General features: G+C 35.6%; 1 protein-coding gene across 3 annotated transcripts in view; it reads left to right on the forward strand.

Annotated features, from left to right (window-relative positions):
* The window catches only part of TTBK2 (tau tubulin kinase 2), a 75,745-nt gene that overhangs the window by 50,141 nt on the left and 9,341 nt on the right, over positions 1-16,263 (forward strand). For 2 of the 3 annotated variants that reach the window (XM_033063982.2, XM_033063983.2), the window contains exons 10-14: positions 448-605; positions 1,537-1,753; positions 3,145-3,356; positions 4,530-5,130; positions 10,293-10,541. In XM_033063982.2, the coding sequence (XP_032919873.1) occupies positions 448-605; positions 1,537-1,753; positions 3,145-3,356; positions 4,530-5,130; positions 10,293-10,541 (1,437 nt within the window). The remainder of the gene's footprint in view (positions 1-447; positions 606-1,536; positions 1,754-3,144; positions 3,357-4,529; positions 5,131-10,292; positions 10,542-16,263) is intronic. The other variant, XM_033063984.2, reaches the window with a different exon arrangement.

The following is a 16,263-nucleotide window of genomic DNA, read 5'->3' on the forward strand; positions in this document are numbered from 1 at the left end:
ATTATATGAAATAAATGGTGTGTTCTTAATGACAGAAAGGCATGAATTAGCAGATCAGAATCCTTTCCTACATCTCATTCATTTCCTTGGTTTCACGGTGTTACCAAATGTATTCTTTTCTCTTCCTCTGCTAGAGAGCCATTGTATGGTATTCTGCAGCAATGTAGTTATGCTTCTCTGTGTGTGTTTCTGTCTTCTTGTAAAGTCTATGGTGTATCTCTTTCTCCTGTCTGATAAAAACACAGATGTGGGTGGACTGTTTTGTTTCTGTTTTAATAAAATGGAATTTGGGATATCTTGGCCTCAAAATCTTGAAGAATGAGAAGTGTTTAATAGGAAAAACTAATTTTTAGTATTCTTGTCTGTGTTACAGGAGGATATTTCTTAATTGCTTAGTCTCTTAGACAAAAATGAATCTTATTATTAACATGTTTTCTTTGCTTTCAGCTTCTCATGTCTGTGTTTGACAACAGCATGAAAACGTTTGGAGTTATTGAAAGCGACCCTTTTGACTGGGAGAAGAGTGGAACTGATGGCTCCCTGACAACAACAACAACTTCAACCACCCCTCAGCTGCACACTCGTCTTACACCAGCTGCAATTGGGTATGCAGGGTGTGGTGTCTTCAATGGCTGCCACAGAGGGGCTTTCTATCAAAGGGAAATTTAGTTTTTTTTCTGCAGGATCTTGAATACATAGAGGAAGGGAGTTTTGGGAGCATTTGAAGTATTTCCCTTTTTAGGGTTCCAGTTTATACTATCCTGAAAGATCAGTGCTGCAGTCCTAAAATTACAGCAATAAAAATAGTACTCCAGGAAATTGCATGTAAATTTGTTCGTCCATCCTTTGCTAAATCGTATTTTGTGAAACTAGATAATGTGTCCTGAGCTTAAGTGCCTGGAAATTTAACTGCCTGGAAATAAACCCATTGTTTTCTGTAAGCTTGGAATAAAATTCTCACTGCAATTTCCTTATAAGTTTAAAAAATGAATGGATCTTTATAAGCAATTTGGAAATAGATTTTGGTTGTGTTTGAAATAATATTTAATATGCTATTTGAGACATTCTGTAATGAAGTAAATTGGACAAGTTGTGATGTTTAATAATACCTATACTCATCTCAGAATATAAGAGGTGTTCATGGATGAATGTAATAAGTGTTTATGGGTGCCACTGATTTTTTTAAATAGAAGAATACATACAGAAGAGTCAGGAGAGAAGTTGAGCTTGGATGTGATCTCTAACAAATTTTCTCAAAAGTGGCTTCAAAAACATTCAAAAAATCAGCTTTTATGTGATAGTTTTTTTTTAAATTCATGTATTTGGTTATGTACCTAAATTTAATATGTTGTGAAAGCCAGAAAGTAGGGGGTTTTCTATTAAATAATTTCCAGTATTTAGTTTTCTGCAGCAACATGATTTTCTTTGTAAGTTTTTGTTTCTTTCTTTCCTTTAAAATAGAAAATAATTTCTGAAAACACATGAGAGTATAAAAAATTTTACTTCTCTGATTTTCTTTTTAAACTACTTTTGTAGAATTGCCAATGCCACTCCTATCCCAGGAGATTTGCTGCGGGAAAATACAGATGAAGTATTCCCTGATGAACAGCTCAGTGATGGAGAGAATGTTATTCCTGTTGGCGTATCACCAGAGAAACTACCTGGATCCCCTGGACATCAGCGTCCTCAGGAAAAAGATGTTTGGGAAGAAATGGATGCAAACAGAAACAAAATAAAATTGGGGATCTGTAAGGTACTTTCAAATCTGCATTTTGAAGACCATTTTTGAACAGTTTCTTGTCCTCATAGTGCACTTAAGATATAATTAATAGGGCACTTGTACTGATACTGATTAGCCAGAATGATATAAGAAAATTATTTATGCTAGAGATAACACATTTTATATACTGAAAAAAGCAGACAGGCTTTTGGGCCTTGTGTCACTTTATCAGGTCTTTATGATGAATAGCTTGCTGATAATTTGAGACTCTTTGTAGTTTACTCATTCGTTTTCTTCAGACATGATCTTCATTCTTGCTCACTGAATGAAATCAAAGCAATTTTCCTGCATCTTGCATGTGTAGAAGCTAGATATTAAATGTACAAAAGAAGATTTTAATTTTCTTCAATTGACAAATCAGTGTGATTGTCAGTATCCATTTAATTCACTTGGTGTTTTTGTCTCCATAAGAGATGATGCCTTTGTACCGATTCAGAGGTTCATTGGCTGGTCTTTAGAAGAGAATGCTGCTTTACTTTCCAAAGGGGTCTCTGAGAACTGGTTCTTGTCTTCCTTACAATAACAGTATTTCATACTTGGATAGATGTAACGTGTTTCTTGATATAACAGTGTTTTTAACATGAAAACAGATCTGGTACTAAAATGTTCTTTATCGAGGAGGGCTGTCTAGTTTTGAAGCTGTTACTCATTATTTGCTAGGAAAAAAATTGTATTGTTGGAAAGATCAAGGCATATGGTGCCTGTTTTCAAATATTCTTAATTGTTTGGTTGTTTTTCTTACCAAAGAGAGAGAGGAGATTATTCTGGTTCAAACAAAATAATTTTCTGTTACACCTGTAGAAACTAAGGATGATCATGATTTCCCAGCTCTAAATCATGTTCAGTTATTATTCTAATCATGTTCAGTCATTATTAAGGTAGAATGGAGTTGGGTTAAAACATAGTTTAAAATCACAGCAATATTTAGTAGATTTAGGGTATAACATTGTTATATGCTCCAGAGAATCAAAAAGATAGCCTGGAAGCTAACTTCTCTCAATAAGAGCAGTACTGTGAGGCAGACCAAAGATGCTACCAAATACAAGGTTTCAGACTATTATTAAAGAAAATTTCAGAGATGGGATGTGAAATACCAGAGGAAATGTAACTATTTCTGGGTCTTTGATACTCCTGTTCTCAGACTTACCCAGAACCAGTATATTGCCAGTATTTTGTCTGCCATAGGGTGTGCTGAAGAGCTTATCTAAAATACCTTAACTATGGCATGGACTTAAGGACCATTCCAAATACAAATTGGCTTTTCACATTCTAAAAACTGAGAGGGTCTTTACCATGTAGTACCTTCTCTTCCTCTTGTTCTGCCGCTCCTAGTGAGTTACATTTTTACTTTACATTTTCCACAGGCTGCCACAGAGGAAGAAAACAGCCATGGACCAGGGAATGGAATGCTTAATGCCCCAAGTCTTGGTTCTCCAATTCGAGTTCGCTCAGAGACCACCCAGTTAGACAGAGATGTTCCACTGGTGCGGAAGTTACGTTCCATTCACAGCTTTGAACTGGAGAAGCGTATGATGTTGGAGTCTAAGCCCGACACTGATAAGTTTCTTGAGACCTGGTAAAAAAATTTTGTTATCCTTTTGCTAGGATCTTTTGGGGATATGTGATTAGGATACTATTATCTTTGCTGTGTTAAGAGCAGGAATGGACCTGTTGAGTATGCTTATGCAAGTTACAGCGAAGTATTTTTCATAATATTGCTCAATTAATGGATTTCACTACTTGGCAGCTACTTTAGGAAATGATTATTGCTAGAATACAGTTGAAGTTGGACTTCCACACCTGGAATTTTTGTACTTCAGAATCTAGTGGTTGTAACCCTGGTATTTATTAAACTTTTTCTTCAGCACCATACTCTTGACAGTCAGTACAACTCATCCTGAATAAGAAGGTTGACATCAGGTGCTCAATAGAGGTAACATGAAATTAGGCTATATGATATGAGAAGGGAGGTTTACAGGAAGTGGAATAAAGAAGTTAGAAATCTACCTGCATGCAGCAGGATTAGTTGTGCCCAAAGGTGTTGCACCAACATAAAAAATCTTGGTCAAAGACAGAGAACATAAAATGGAGTTTGAAGGTAGGAAGAGACAGGTGTATGAAAATGGATTCAGTTTGCCTATGTCTGGAAAGAATAAGGGGAGAAGGACTCAGTGAAATCTGACTGAAAGGCAGAGACTAGGTGGGGACACTAGAGGAGAGCTGGGGTGATGGTGGTGGTGAAATCCTTCTAAATACTTCATAGTGGAGCTAGGAATTTGAATTTGTTTGATGAAGGAAATTATGCAAAACGTAAGTAAGGAATCAATCAAAGCAATAAATAACATTCTTCTTGAAAACATACAATAACTTCTGCAGGAGACATCTGTTTTTTCTGTTCCTCTTTGAGTCTGCTTTGTAACAAATTAAGAACAGTGGACATCTGTGATAACCTCACTACTGAGTTTTTACTCTCACAATTCTCCCTTCTGGTAATTATATTTACAATATAACGTGATACATTACAATTAAAATTTAAAATGTGTATATTTCTAAGACCATCCATCCATTTTACTTGACATCATACTTATTTGTCTCAAATTGTGGATCTTGGAACCATTATAGGTTGTTCTAGAATATGGCAACAAATTTTTATATAAATCTAGTTTTCTTCTTCTGAAAACATTCAAATGCAACTTACATTATTTAATTAATTCTTAACTAATTCAGATATTAACTTCTTTTCTCTAAGTTTGGAGAAGAAGCAGAAAGACTTGAAATTGACAGAGACTCCTGTTGCTGCTGTTCCTCCTCTTTCTCAAAAAACGTCTGTTCCTGCTCCTGTGACTGCCCGCACAGACCATGTTTGGCACTATGATGAAGAGTATCTTCCAGATGCTTCAAAGCCCATGTCAGCTAATTCTCCTGACCATGCTGATGGTGTTATGAGCAATGGATTTGTAGCTGTTAACCTAAGCTCCTGCAGGCAGGAGGTTGATTCTAAGGAATGGGTGATAATAGATAAGGAACGGGACTTACAGGACTTCAGGACAAATGAGGCTTTAGGGCACAAAATGACTGGAAGTCCCTCAGATGAAGAGCCAGAGGTACTACAAGTTCTAGAGGAATCCCTTCCAGAAGAGCAGTCCAGAGAGGGTGGTTGGGCAGGAAACAATGTCCATGCCAAGAACCAAACTTCAGGGGTGGAGTTTGTTCTAGACATGGAATGTCATCCTGCTGCATCTGAACAGCTTACAGATAAATTGGAACTTCTGTCTGGAGCTGCAGGACAGCTTCTTGCGGCCACCCCTACAAGTCCTATGGAAGCTCAAGCAGAAGGAGCGCTCACTCCGGTAAGAAAATCTCTTCTTCATTCAGAATTGTAAGAGGAAATGGTGAAAGTGGTGACTAAAATATAGCAGTGTAGCAGAGATTCCCAGTTTCAGCAGGTAAGGGACTTGATTCTTGAAGACTGATAAACACAGCTGTTTACAGTCCCTGCTGGAGGTGCTAATTGTTCTGCAGGTGTGATCCACAAAACTGGCCACATTTAACAAAGAGTTATCTATCTACATGCCTGTCTATCTAAAGAAGCTCCTTGTGCAGTGATTTCTAATCAGTGACACACATGCAAACACGTATTTATTATATTTGCAGTACATAAACATGAAATTACAATTCAATATGTAAAAGACTATGCTACAATATTTCCTGTGTTTCAGGAAAAATCTAAGTGGCTGAAATGAAACAGTTACTTGCTCTCTTCTCTCACTATGATTCCTGCAGTGTTTGCTTCTGGAATTCACTTTGTTTCTTCCTGTTCCTTCAGAAGTTTCTGATGGTCCTTATACAAACAACTTGTTACCTTTTACAAAGTGTTGATGCTTTTTACTTCTAAAATACTTTTGCAACTCCTACTTTACTCCTGTATTTTTCACTAAGACAGATTGCTCCATTGCATATTCTTGTTTTTCACTTTTTCCATCTTTTCTGAAGAATTCTGAGTTGCATGGTTTTTGAACATTTACTTTTTTCTTCTGTCACTGTTTCTAAAATTTCTTTGCCTTTACTTAAGGAGTAAGTGAGATTAATGATTAAGTGATTTGGAATCACCTCATGGTTTTATTTCTCTGCTTTTTAAAGTAGATATTGTGGCATCTGTGATCTAAAGGTGAATTCCTTCAAGTTCTCTTGAGCCAAGAAACCTGGCTATATTTTTTCTTCATGTATCACCACTTTTTGTGAAAGTTACTGCCAGCTTATTAGATAAAGAAACTTGTCACCAACTACTCATTTATTATAAGGTGTAGAATATCCTTTATAGTGAAAATGAGCTACTCAGTGTGATTAATTATAGCAACCAGTAAAATTTCAACTACACCCAGGTGTAGGTGAAAAGAAAAGGGCAAGATCATATCTTTCACACAAGATTATATTTAGGATCATACTTTAAATTATTTAATTTATAGAAGATTTGTTTTGTATGACAGGAAATACAGAATTGTGTTAAACAACAGATTTTTGAGATTTATTTTGAAATAATAGTTGCATGAAAGAGTTTTTGATGGGTTAGAAACCTCTGATGGTGAGAAATTATTTTAAATTTTTAAGTTGTTTGGTTTTCATATTTTAAGGTCAGTTTTAGTAAAACAGACAAGAAAAAGCAACACTTGGTCCTGTACAAAATACTAATTATCAAATTTTTTAATTTCAGAAACCATTAAAAACAGCTTGTAATTTTAAATGCAAATGCACTATACAACTTTACACTTTGTACAAATGTGGCTCTTTTGGGGGAAATAACTGTTTTACTTAAAACTAAAAGTAGAGGTGGTACAAATATTGTATACTACAGTGCAAAGAATGGACAATATCTTTGTCTGAAAAGGAAGAAGTTTCAGAACATGGGAGCAGAAACAGCTGCAAATGAATTAATTATTATAAAATGCATTGGAAGAAATACTGGCTGAAATAGAAACTCAAGTGAAATTATGTTTTACTTGGCTTTGCAGGGAGATAAGTAGTATTTGTCATGACCTCAAAAAAGGGGGAAATTAATTTAGTTTATGTTATGCTGGAAGGGCAACTAATGTTCTGAGTGCAAGATGAATGGCAGGAGGGGACTTAGTGTTTCAAAGGTGAATGATGTACAATAGAAAATATAAACTGACCTGTGAATAAAGAAAATGGAAATTACTTGGCCAGTTTAGGAACTGGGAACAGAGTGTGTCTATACAGTGTGTCTACTCCAACTGTGATGGCAATTTGTGGTAGTCTTCTATCTACTTCATTAGCCCTTGAAAACCACACAAAGGCCAATAGACTATTTCAGGGGTTTTCTTTTTGTTCTTCATTGATGTATTCCACTTTATAAGGGATACTTAAATATTCCCTAAGATGGGTACTAGAACTTAGTTCTTGAAGGTGAGTGTTCTTCACTTCACTGGGAGCAAGTGTGTGTATAAGCCTCTTCTGCCATTCTCTCTGTTCAAAAGTCCTGGTGACCTTAGGGAGCTGTTTGATAGAGTCCTTTTCTTTCTTCCTCAGAATATCTACCCTGAAACTGTTGTTTCAATGTGATCCTTAGTTGTGCATCAGATGTTCTTGTTCTTTAGTAATTTCTTCTAGGTAGCACCTTCCTGGCAATAAAAATAATAGGCAAAAGTCATGCTTTACTTTTCTGCTGATTTAATTATATTGTACCAGTTACTAAGAGCAGGCTCGGATCCAAGAATGTTAATTTTAGGACTATAAATCAAATGTGTGTTACTAAAAGGAGTTTAAAATAGATGTTGAAATTACAGTAGTATAGAAGCTTAATATAATTACTGAAATAGTTCACTCATTTCAAACAGCTTGAAACTCTAGGACATGCCAGCATTCATAATCATCATGCTTATGAATATACTTCCCATATGGATTTCTACTGACCTGCTTCATTGTCACTTAGAAGAAAGTATGGTTTTGCTTTTTGGGCTTATTCTGCTATGTTTGTTAAATTGCAAGCAATTACTTCGGTGGTGAATGAATAAAATAGTTTTCTCATCGTAAGTGAAGTAAGTTTTTTAGTATTTCCTTTTTACTTGATGACTCTTCTTTGTTCTTTATTTCTTTCAGGGCTTTATTGCTCACTATTTTACTAAGTAGCAACATGGATGCTTCTGTATGAGAAACTAATGCTTCATACATTCACCCATAATTTTATTTTCCCCTGAAGGAAAGAAACTTCTGGTCTACAGTCCTTCCATTTGTAGATACATATTCTTTCTGAAATTCTGTGTGTATATGGATTTCCAGTAATTGTTGATAGTATCACTTCTTACCTGTTATACACAGCAGCAGCATTCTATTAAAAATGTAAAGTTGCACTGGTTAAGAAAGGAAACTTGAACTCAAAAAATAAGAGAGAAAAATATGTAAATTATTGGCTTGGGGATGAGAAAGTCTAAGGCATAAAAAATTACAGCAAATTATGCTATCTATTATGAAAAAAGGCCTACAGGTAAGAGAATTATTTTTCATGTTATCAGTCTTGGTTTTCCAGTTGCAGTACAGATTCTGTGTGCTGCCAGAAAAGACCAGTTTGATCTGGCTAAGTTGTGGGCACATGGTCACATATCTGTTGAGCTACTCAGAGCATGCTAAGGGTATACATGCTGATTTATGCTTTAATAATGGCTTCATGTTGACTTTGGCTGCAGGACACACAGTGTGTGATTTGCTGTAATATCTTCTGGCATGAAGCTAATTGGTCAAAAGAATGTGAGCTGCTCTATACTAACAGTGAATTTCTACTGAAGCACCACTTTGCATCGTACAGCTCTAGTTTTCTTTTCCTACACTTAGTATAAATGGGCTAGAGCTGGACTTTATATGTTGTGGGCCCACAGCGTCATTAATTTTGTGTTTGTACAAAAATTTGCATTTGTATTGAATTGCAAAGAACTCCATACAGTGCTTGCACAAGACCTTGCAACATAGATTTGTCAAGCAGATATTTTACTAAATAAGAAATAATGGATTTGAAGTAATTAAACATGTAACAGGTCTTTCCATCTTCATCTTCAGTTTAAGTTAAACAACAGTTTGCTTTGGTCCCACTTGACTGAAAACACAAATTAATGTAGATGTGTATATATATATATATATATATATGTGTGTGTGTGTGTATGATAGAAGAGGGCTTACTGTGTGAATCTAATTATTTTTATTATTTAGAAATATTGCTGAAATGGAAATTTTGTATGTCAAGCTACTATTATGCTTTATCAAAAGGTTGCTCTTTAATTTCTATTTATTTCTGATTTGTAAGTAATTTCATTTTCATGTACCTTCTATCCTTATTTGCTGATTTTATAAGGCACTGGAAATACTCTTTTTTTTTCCAGTTGCAAGTCAGATATGCATTGTGGGAATTGAGCCTTTAGTATTGACACAATTCAAAGATACCTTTTCCTTAGAAACGGAAATGCTTGCTAGATGCTCTTGCTTTCCAAAGAATATAGGTTAGAATTGCAAATACTGTAGCAGAAAACAAGAAGTCACCTTCAATGAAGCATGAAGCTTGCAGAACATTTCCTTATCTCTACTCTTCCTGGTTTTCTCTAACTGTAATTGGAACAAAGAATTGCAAACTATGTATAGTGATCTCATTTACAGATATTTAAATGTGTTGCCATCAGATATTTATTCAGTGCTGGAAAGGGTCTTGCAAAAAAAAAGTTGATTTTAGCTTTGTGTATCAAAGCTATAAGTTTATTAGAATCATCAATAAGCAGTTAAAAAATGTACTTTGTCTAAAATTAATAGTTTGGAAGACTTTACAGTTCTTATTCTTTTTTTCTTACCGCTTATCTAAATGCTTGAATTAATGTAGTTCAAGATGAAGCAATTGTTCCTTGGTTCTCCAGGCCTGTGTGTCTCCTAGTTTAGTCCCATTTTTGGGAAATTTAATCAGAATTGTTTAGTATTAACCTTATTGATTAATCCTGTTGGGTGCAGTTCTTAATGTATGCTGCTACTGGCACAGCTGTAAAGCCTCTGGTGGGTGTTTGTGCTATAAATGTAGTGATCTCAGAAACACAGATATGATGTTGTGCAGATGTGCCAAGTGTTTGAAAGGATCAGTTAATGATCAATTACCCAGCTTCAACTGATATACTCTGCTCACTTAATAACTTTGCCCTAGACTGTTACTGACTAGTTAAAACAGTTGCAATGGTTGGACTTAAAGAATCTGATTTTATTTTCCAACCTAAATGATTCTATGATTCTGAGTGAATGAAGAGGCCAGCAAGAGAAATGATGATTACTCTTGATTTTGATACTGGATTTTTGAAAATGAGTGATGGGAAATGCGAACATTGGACTTAAGACGCCTCTTAAATGATGAACTTTCAGCCTCTTAGGGAGATGTGAATATGGTTTTTTAGGGAATGCATAGAGGCAAGACATAAACGAGAATTATTAAAATATATTCAACCTTATTTTCTTCCCCGCCATGTTGTTCTCACAGCTCAACTCATGTCATATGCTGCATTTCTCCACTCCAAGAATTTCAAGTCCCATCCTCCGCACCATGAGCCCTATAGCCTATCTATCCATCCACTTGGACCCTCTGAGGGAGGCTGCTTTACCAAGGAGTCAGTCAGCTGAGAGCCACTCCTCTTCCTCCTGCTCCACTGGCCGGAGGCAGCTTCCTGTCATTCCCTGTGGCAGCAAGTTTCCCCCTGTCATTCGCATCTCAAAAGCACAACTTGAGCAGGTGAATAAGCCTTGTCTTCATACAAGTGGCTGCGCTGTAGCAGTCGTCTGCAAAGTTTAACATGTTCAGTTGCTCTGCACAGTCTAGTAGTGGGCATATATGCTAGTCGTACTGCTATACACAGCATCTTAAAAATGCTTGGAAAGATCAAGCTGGGGAGTAAGAATGGATCATTTCAGGGAATAGAGTTAGGAATACTCTGTGAGGAAGATATATTGTCCTACTTAGAAGAGGGGAATATTTAAAGAGCTTTTATTCAGGCTAAGATCTGGATAAGTTGAGCATCTCTGGATGTTCTGGAGGACAGATTTACTTTCTCCGTGATTTACTTTTGACAAAACATAGGATTATAAAATCCAGAATTTTTTTTTGTTTTTTTGCTTTATTTAAAGCTAAGAATAAGAGGTTCCTATGATCACAGTACCAGCTAAATTTCAAATTGGGAACACATATTAAAATCTGGACTATCCTAAATTATTTTAATTTAACAAAAAGGGATCTAGAACCAGTCAGATTTTTTCTTCAAAAATTAGCAAATAATAAATTTTTCCCCTGCTTACAGTATATAAAATAAAGGTTATTATCAAGGCTATCAATTATCAAGGGTTGCAGGTAATAAAAAATGTCACTAGAGAAAGAGGACTTTTAATAGTTAGGTATTTCCAGTTTTATTTCAATACGAAAGATGAAGGCTTGCAATCATAATTGAAGTCTAATTTTTGTATTAGTCACAAAAATATTGAGATCTGCTAAGTAGCGTGAGTTTGCATTGTTGGGTAAAGCAGTATGACATAGCATTAATGCATAAGACTAACATATCATCCTCATTTTGCCATTAATATTTCATTTGGATTATATTTTGTGTTGCCTTTCATTTCCAATGTATTTTTCAGTATAAAAAGTTCTATATTAGAGATAGTTTTTCTTTTCTCAGTGAAGAAGGAACAGGAGTATTGATATTAAAAGTAATTCATCAAGCTTAGTTACTTTCAAAATTCTGTAGGATCATTGGTGTGTGGTAACAAGGCAAACTCCTGACTGTTGTTTAGCTGAATATTAAAAAAAAAAAAAAAATCTGTGCTTGATGTCTAAAAACAAACAGTAGCTCCCCAATGTTCATGACTGTGAACTTGATGGGATACCAAAATGCCACATCTTCATGATGGCTGATTGAGTAGGGAAAAGGACCTAGGAGAAATTAACTCATTAGGAGTTAAGCTTTGGTATTTTTCAGCATTGGTTTGTATTCTAGGATGCAAAATGATCTTAATTTCTGGTTTGTTTTTTGGTGGATTTTTTTGGTCTCTATAGCTACAATTTAAGGTTTTCGATCAGGATCTATTGCAGGTGTAATTAGCAAACTTAGTAAAATGTGTACAATACTCAGAAAAAAGCAAGTTGGCACAGAGGGTCTTCTCTGGCTTCCGTAGTACCCAAGAAATAAATACAGCTGCAATATTAATAAGGGCTGCAAAGTGATGTACTTCGTCATGTGAAGAAGACCTGGCATTGTGCCAGGTGCTGCTACTTGGTGGAGTGAGCATTAAGCCTTTTCTTTCCTTTTACCTGGTGCTTGACTGCTGTGTTACTTTTTGGGCTATGATTTGAAAGTCCTAACTGTGTTAAAAATTTCCAGTTTGTCATTTCCTACTGAAGAAACAAGCACATAATTGTTTAGTTCATTCCAACAATGAAAGCCTCATGTACGTACTTCATGGCTCACTGAAGAATTCAAAAACTTTTGCAAGTCCTGCTTTTTTTGACATATTTTAAATAATTTAAATGTAATTTATGTTAATCTGTATAAATATTTGGAACTGAATATATTGTCACATCTTTCCTGCTGTCTGCAATTTGGTTCAGCATTCATAACTAATGAATCGCAGAGGTCAGGGAGCTGTACTGTTGAATTTAGTTTCATATATTAAAAAATAAGGAATGATATATTTGATTCTGAAATCAAGCGAAGCGACTCTTTTTCCAGATTTTTGATGAATGAGGGTTCAGGAACTCTAACCTATCTTCCTGTACTTTGGTATCAGATAGAGGAGGTAATGAAATCTCTGGATATTCTCTACTCACCAGTGCCAAGGGGCTGTAGCATGTAGGTTGGTCTATATTTGTTCAATAGAGGACTCCCGTCTTGCCATACCTAAATTATGAAAGAGAATTGGAGTGTTTTGCTTCAGCTCTTCTTTGTTATTCAACTTGCAGCATAAAGAAAAGAGTGTGGCAGCATTACAGCTCGCAAAACTAGATGCATTCTTCTACTTGGGTCTGAAGAGTGCATCTGGAGTGGTATTAGTGTTCTTCTCATCTGCATACAGCATGGTCAAATTGTACATCAAATCCTCTTGAAACCTAATGTTTTTCTTTTTTTCTGTGAATTTTTCAACCAGATGCGTTGTCTGCTCATTTAGAGAATTGCATCAGGTGGTGTGGGATGGTCAATGGTAAAGGCGATGTGAATGCAGCGACTACTGGCCAGGGCTGTGTGTGAAGATACAGCTTAAGTAGTTGTAGTGCTAAATGTGTAGCTGTATCTTAAGAAAGAATCAAAATCAGTGACTACAGATTTTTATCTCTCGTTTCTCAGCTCTAATTCTCCAATAGGTTAGTGAACACCACTTCTAGCCACAGCAGCAACCTAGAATACTTCCAAACTGGCTGCTCTACAATATGATACAGCCCTTAACAAAGGTGGATTCCAGTTTTGTCTGTCATTCAGGTGTATTTTCTTTTTACAGTGTGCTTAATCAGGTATGTGCAAGGAGGCTAATTTAAATGTAATTATTTTATGATTATTCATTGTGTTAGGGAAGTTAGTCTGTGTCTCTCAGGTTAAGCAATTAGAATTAGTTGGCACTTACACAAATGTTTCCTCTTCTGCCTTAAATTTCTCAAATTTCTATGTTACTGGAACATCTAAAAAATATTTTGTAATTATATACTTATATAATTAGTTACAAAATGCTCTGAAATCTTCCCACACAAGAAGCTATGGAAATGCAAGCCATCACTTTCATATTCATATCCAAGATGAGAAATAATATACTGATTAGAGCTGAAAAATTTGCCTTAATTTTTAAGCATCTCAATGAAATCCAGAGACCTATGGAAGAATAAGATAAGACCTCTTGACATGTTCAAGGGTTATTTAGAGAACGAATGTGTTATCTCTTATAATTGTTTTTTTATTTTAGGTGTTTCATGTTTATGAGCTAGGAGCACACCTAGTTGTTGTAAATTTTGCTTTTTTATATTAACTAATTTTATTAGGTTTCACTAGTTTGCAATATCAAGAGAATGAATATTTACATTAGTTTTCACATTTAACAATCCCTATTAGAACCACAGATAAATAAGCAAAACCCTAAAGTGTTCTTTTCAAATTTGTCAGTGGTGTTATCATGTATGGTTGGAAACTAGTTCTCTATAAACCCAGCTAGTTAACACTCTGATTTACAATTTAAAATATCATGAAGGAATACATAAGTCTAAAATCCTCTTCTGAACTTCATTTTCAAGACATGGCACATTAATAAATAGGTGTGTTCTTGAAAGAAAAGAGGGAAAAGGCTTTTTCTGTTTGGTGAGTCTGTGTTTTTGCTGCTCCCATGGTTAAAAATGTGGTTTGTCTGTAGAAAAAAGGTTCTAATTTCAGATTTTACAGAATTGTTATGCCTCTTGTTACCTATTCTGATGGAAATTATATCAAGTCAGCAGTTAGGTTCTTCCATGTTTTAATCAAGGCAGAAATTCATGATCTAGTCCAGCTTGTAGCTACTAGAACTGTTTCATACACAGTAGATTTGATTTTGTTAAGTAGGAAAAATGTGCAGATGTTGTACCATCTCATTCATGACAGGGTGATTGTTAATAACTTTTAATTTTTCGATAAATTTTACCCTGGCTTACTCACATTCTTCTAAGCAACTGGATTTTATATTGATAATGATGTTTCTAGAAGAATTTTCTTCTATATACTCTTTTTCTAATGCAAACGTGTAAAAATTTTTATTTGCTACTTTTATCCAAGTGTCAGAGGAAAATGCTTGATACATAGAAATCTAAATGCTGCCTTTTAAGTCTTTTGTCTGAAGGAATTCTTCAGGCATACTTTTTTGTCATCCACCTTTGGTGTACAGAAGAATTACAGTAATTTCACAATTATAAGCTGCACTGAGTATAAGCTGCACTTCAGAATGCCAGCAACTTTTCATTCTTTGTCCATATATAAGCCGCACCTGATTATAAGCCACACATTACAATACAGAGTGTGATAAAAGTTATCTATTCTATCACCATCTGTTGAGGGTGGGGGCAGTGATCCTTATCTCAACGGCAGATATTCTGCTAATGGGCCATCCATTGAAACCAGGCGGGGCATTGTTCTTTATCTTTTCACAACTCATCCTTCCTCCAGGGAGTCATTTTCTGCTAATGGCCCATTGAGTCCCACTGTGTGACTGATAAAATTACTACATCCCATTGGAAGTTACTCCAGCCAGGGGGAAGAGCCCAACATTTCTTACCAAGATAAAAACAGAGGTTTTGGGACACTAAGGTAGCCTCTTTCTCCACTGTACTCCAGAGGAAAACTGGATTTCTCCACATCACCACAGGACCTTTAGAGGGAAACTGCACCTTCTGCAGGAGCACTGCTTCAACTGAATCACATCTGTCACTGCAGGAGGATGCAGCCACCATTTAATGGGACTGCTACCAACACCCTGCCTGACAGGGTGTCAGGTTGTACTCTGACTTTGTCAGGGTTTGGAGTTTGTTTCTTTGTAGTACTGTATTTCTATTTTAATTTCCCTAGTAAAGAACTGTTATTCCTAATTCCCATATTTTTGCTTGAAAGCACCTTGATTTCAAAATTATAATAATTTGGAGGGAGGGGGTTTACATTCTCCATTTCAAAGAGAAGCTCCTGCCTTTCTCAGCAGACACCTGTCCTCCAAACTAAAACAGCAACTTTTTGTTCTTTGTCCATATATAAGCCGCACCTGATTATAAGCCACACTTTGGGTTCGGACCAAAATTTTAGTCAAAATGGTGCGGCTTATAATTATGAAATTACTGTAAATAGTACATCATGTTAAATTCTTCCAGTGGAAACTTTCCAAGTTGTAAATTAAGTATTAAGACTTGAGGACAAGCAGTCAGCATGAACAACTTAATTTTTTTTCTAATAGTGTGTTGCTGTAGAGAACATTTCCTTTTGTAGTGACAGAACCATTCTTGGCCATTCTGCTTCTGCAGGTTTCTCTACTAGAAGCAGCAGAAAAGCCATGAAGGTCTGGACAATGAATTAGCTGTGGTAATAGCGTCTGCATGCATTGAGTCAAAAAAAACCAAACATATAAAAAGTTTTAATTGTTTTACATGTTTGTGGTTTCTGGCATCACAGTGCTTCTAAGATTCCCAAAATGTAATCACAAGTTGCAGCTATTTTGTCTGTTCTTGAATTTATCACTTTTCTTTTTTAAATTATTTTTTTATAATGCCAATCCTATCCAAAGCAAGTATGATTTATTACATTTTTCTAACATCATAATTTCATCAGCATAAAATAAGTAAAGATGCTCCAGGAAAGCCAAGTGGTCTGTGGGATTTCCCATGGAGAGCTGATTAACTCTGGGGTCAACAATTGTTTCCATGACAACACTTCATACTATAATCATCTTGAAATAAATTGGTGGTTGCAGTTCAGAAC

The sequence above is a fragment of the Catharus ustulatus genome, chromosome 6, assembly GCF_009819885.2.
Source record: "Catharus ustulatus isolate bCatUst1 chromosome 6, bCatUst1.pri.v2, whole genome shotgun sequence".
Classification (NCBI taxonomy): domain Eukaryota; kingdom Metazoa; phylum Chordata; class Aves; order Passeriformes; family Turdidae; genus Catharus; species Catharus ustulatus.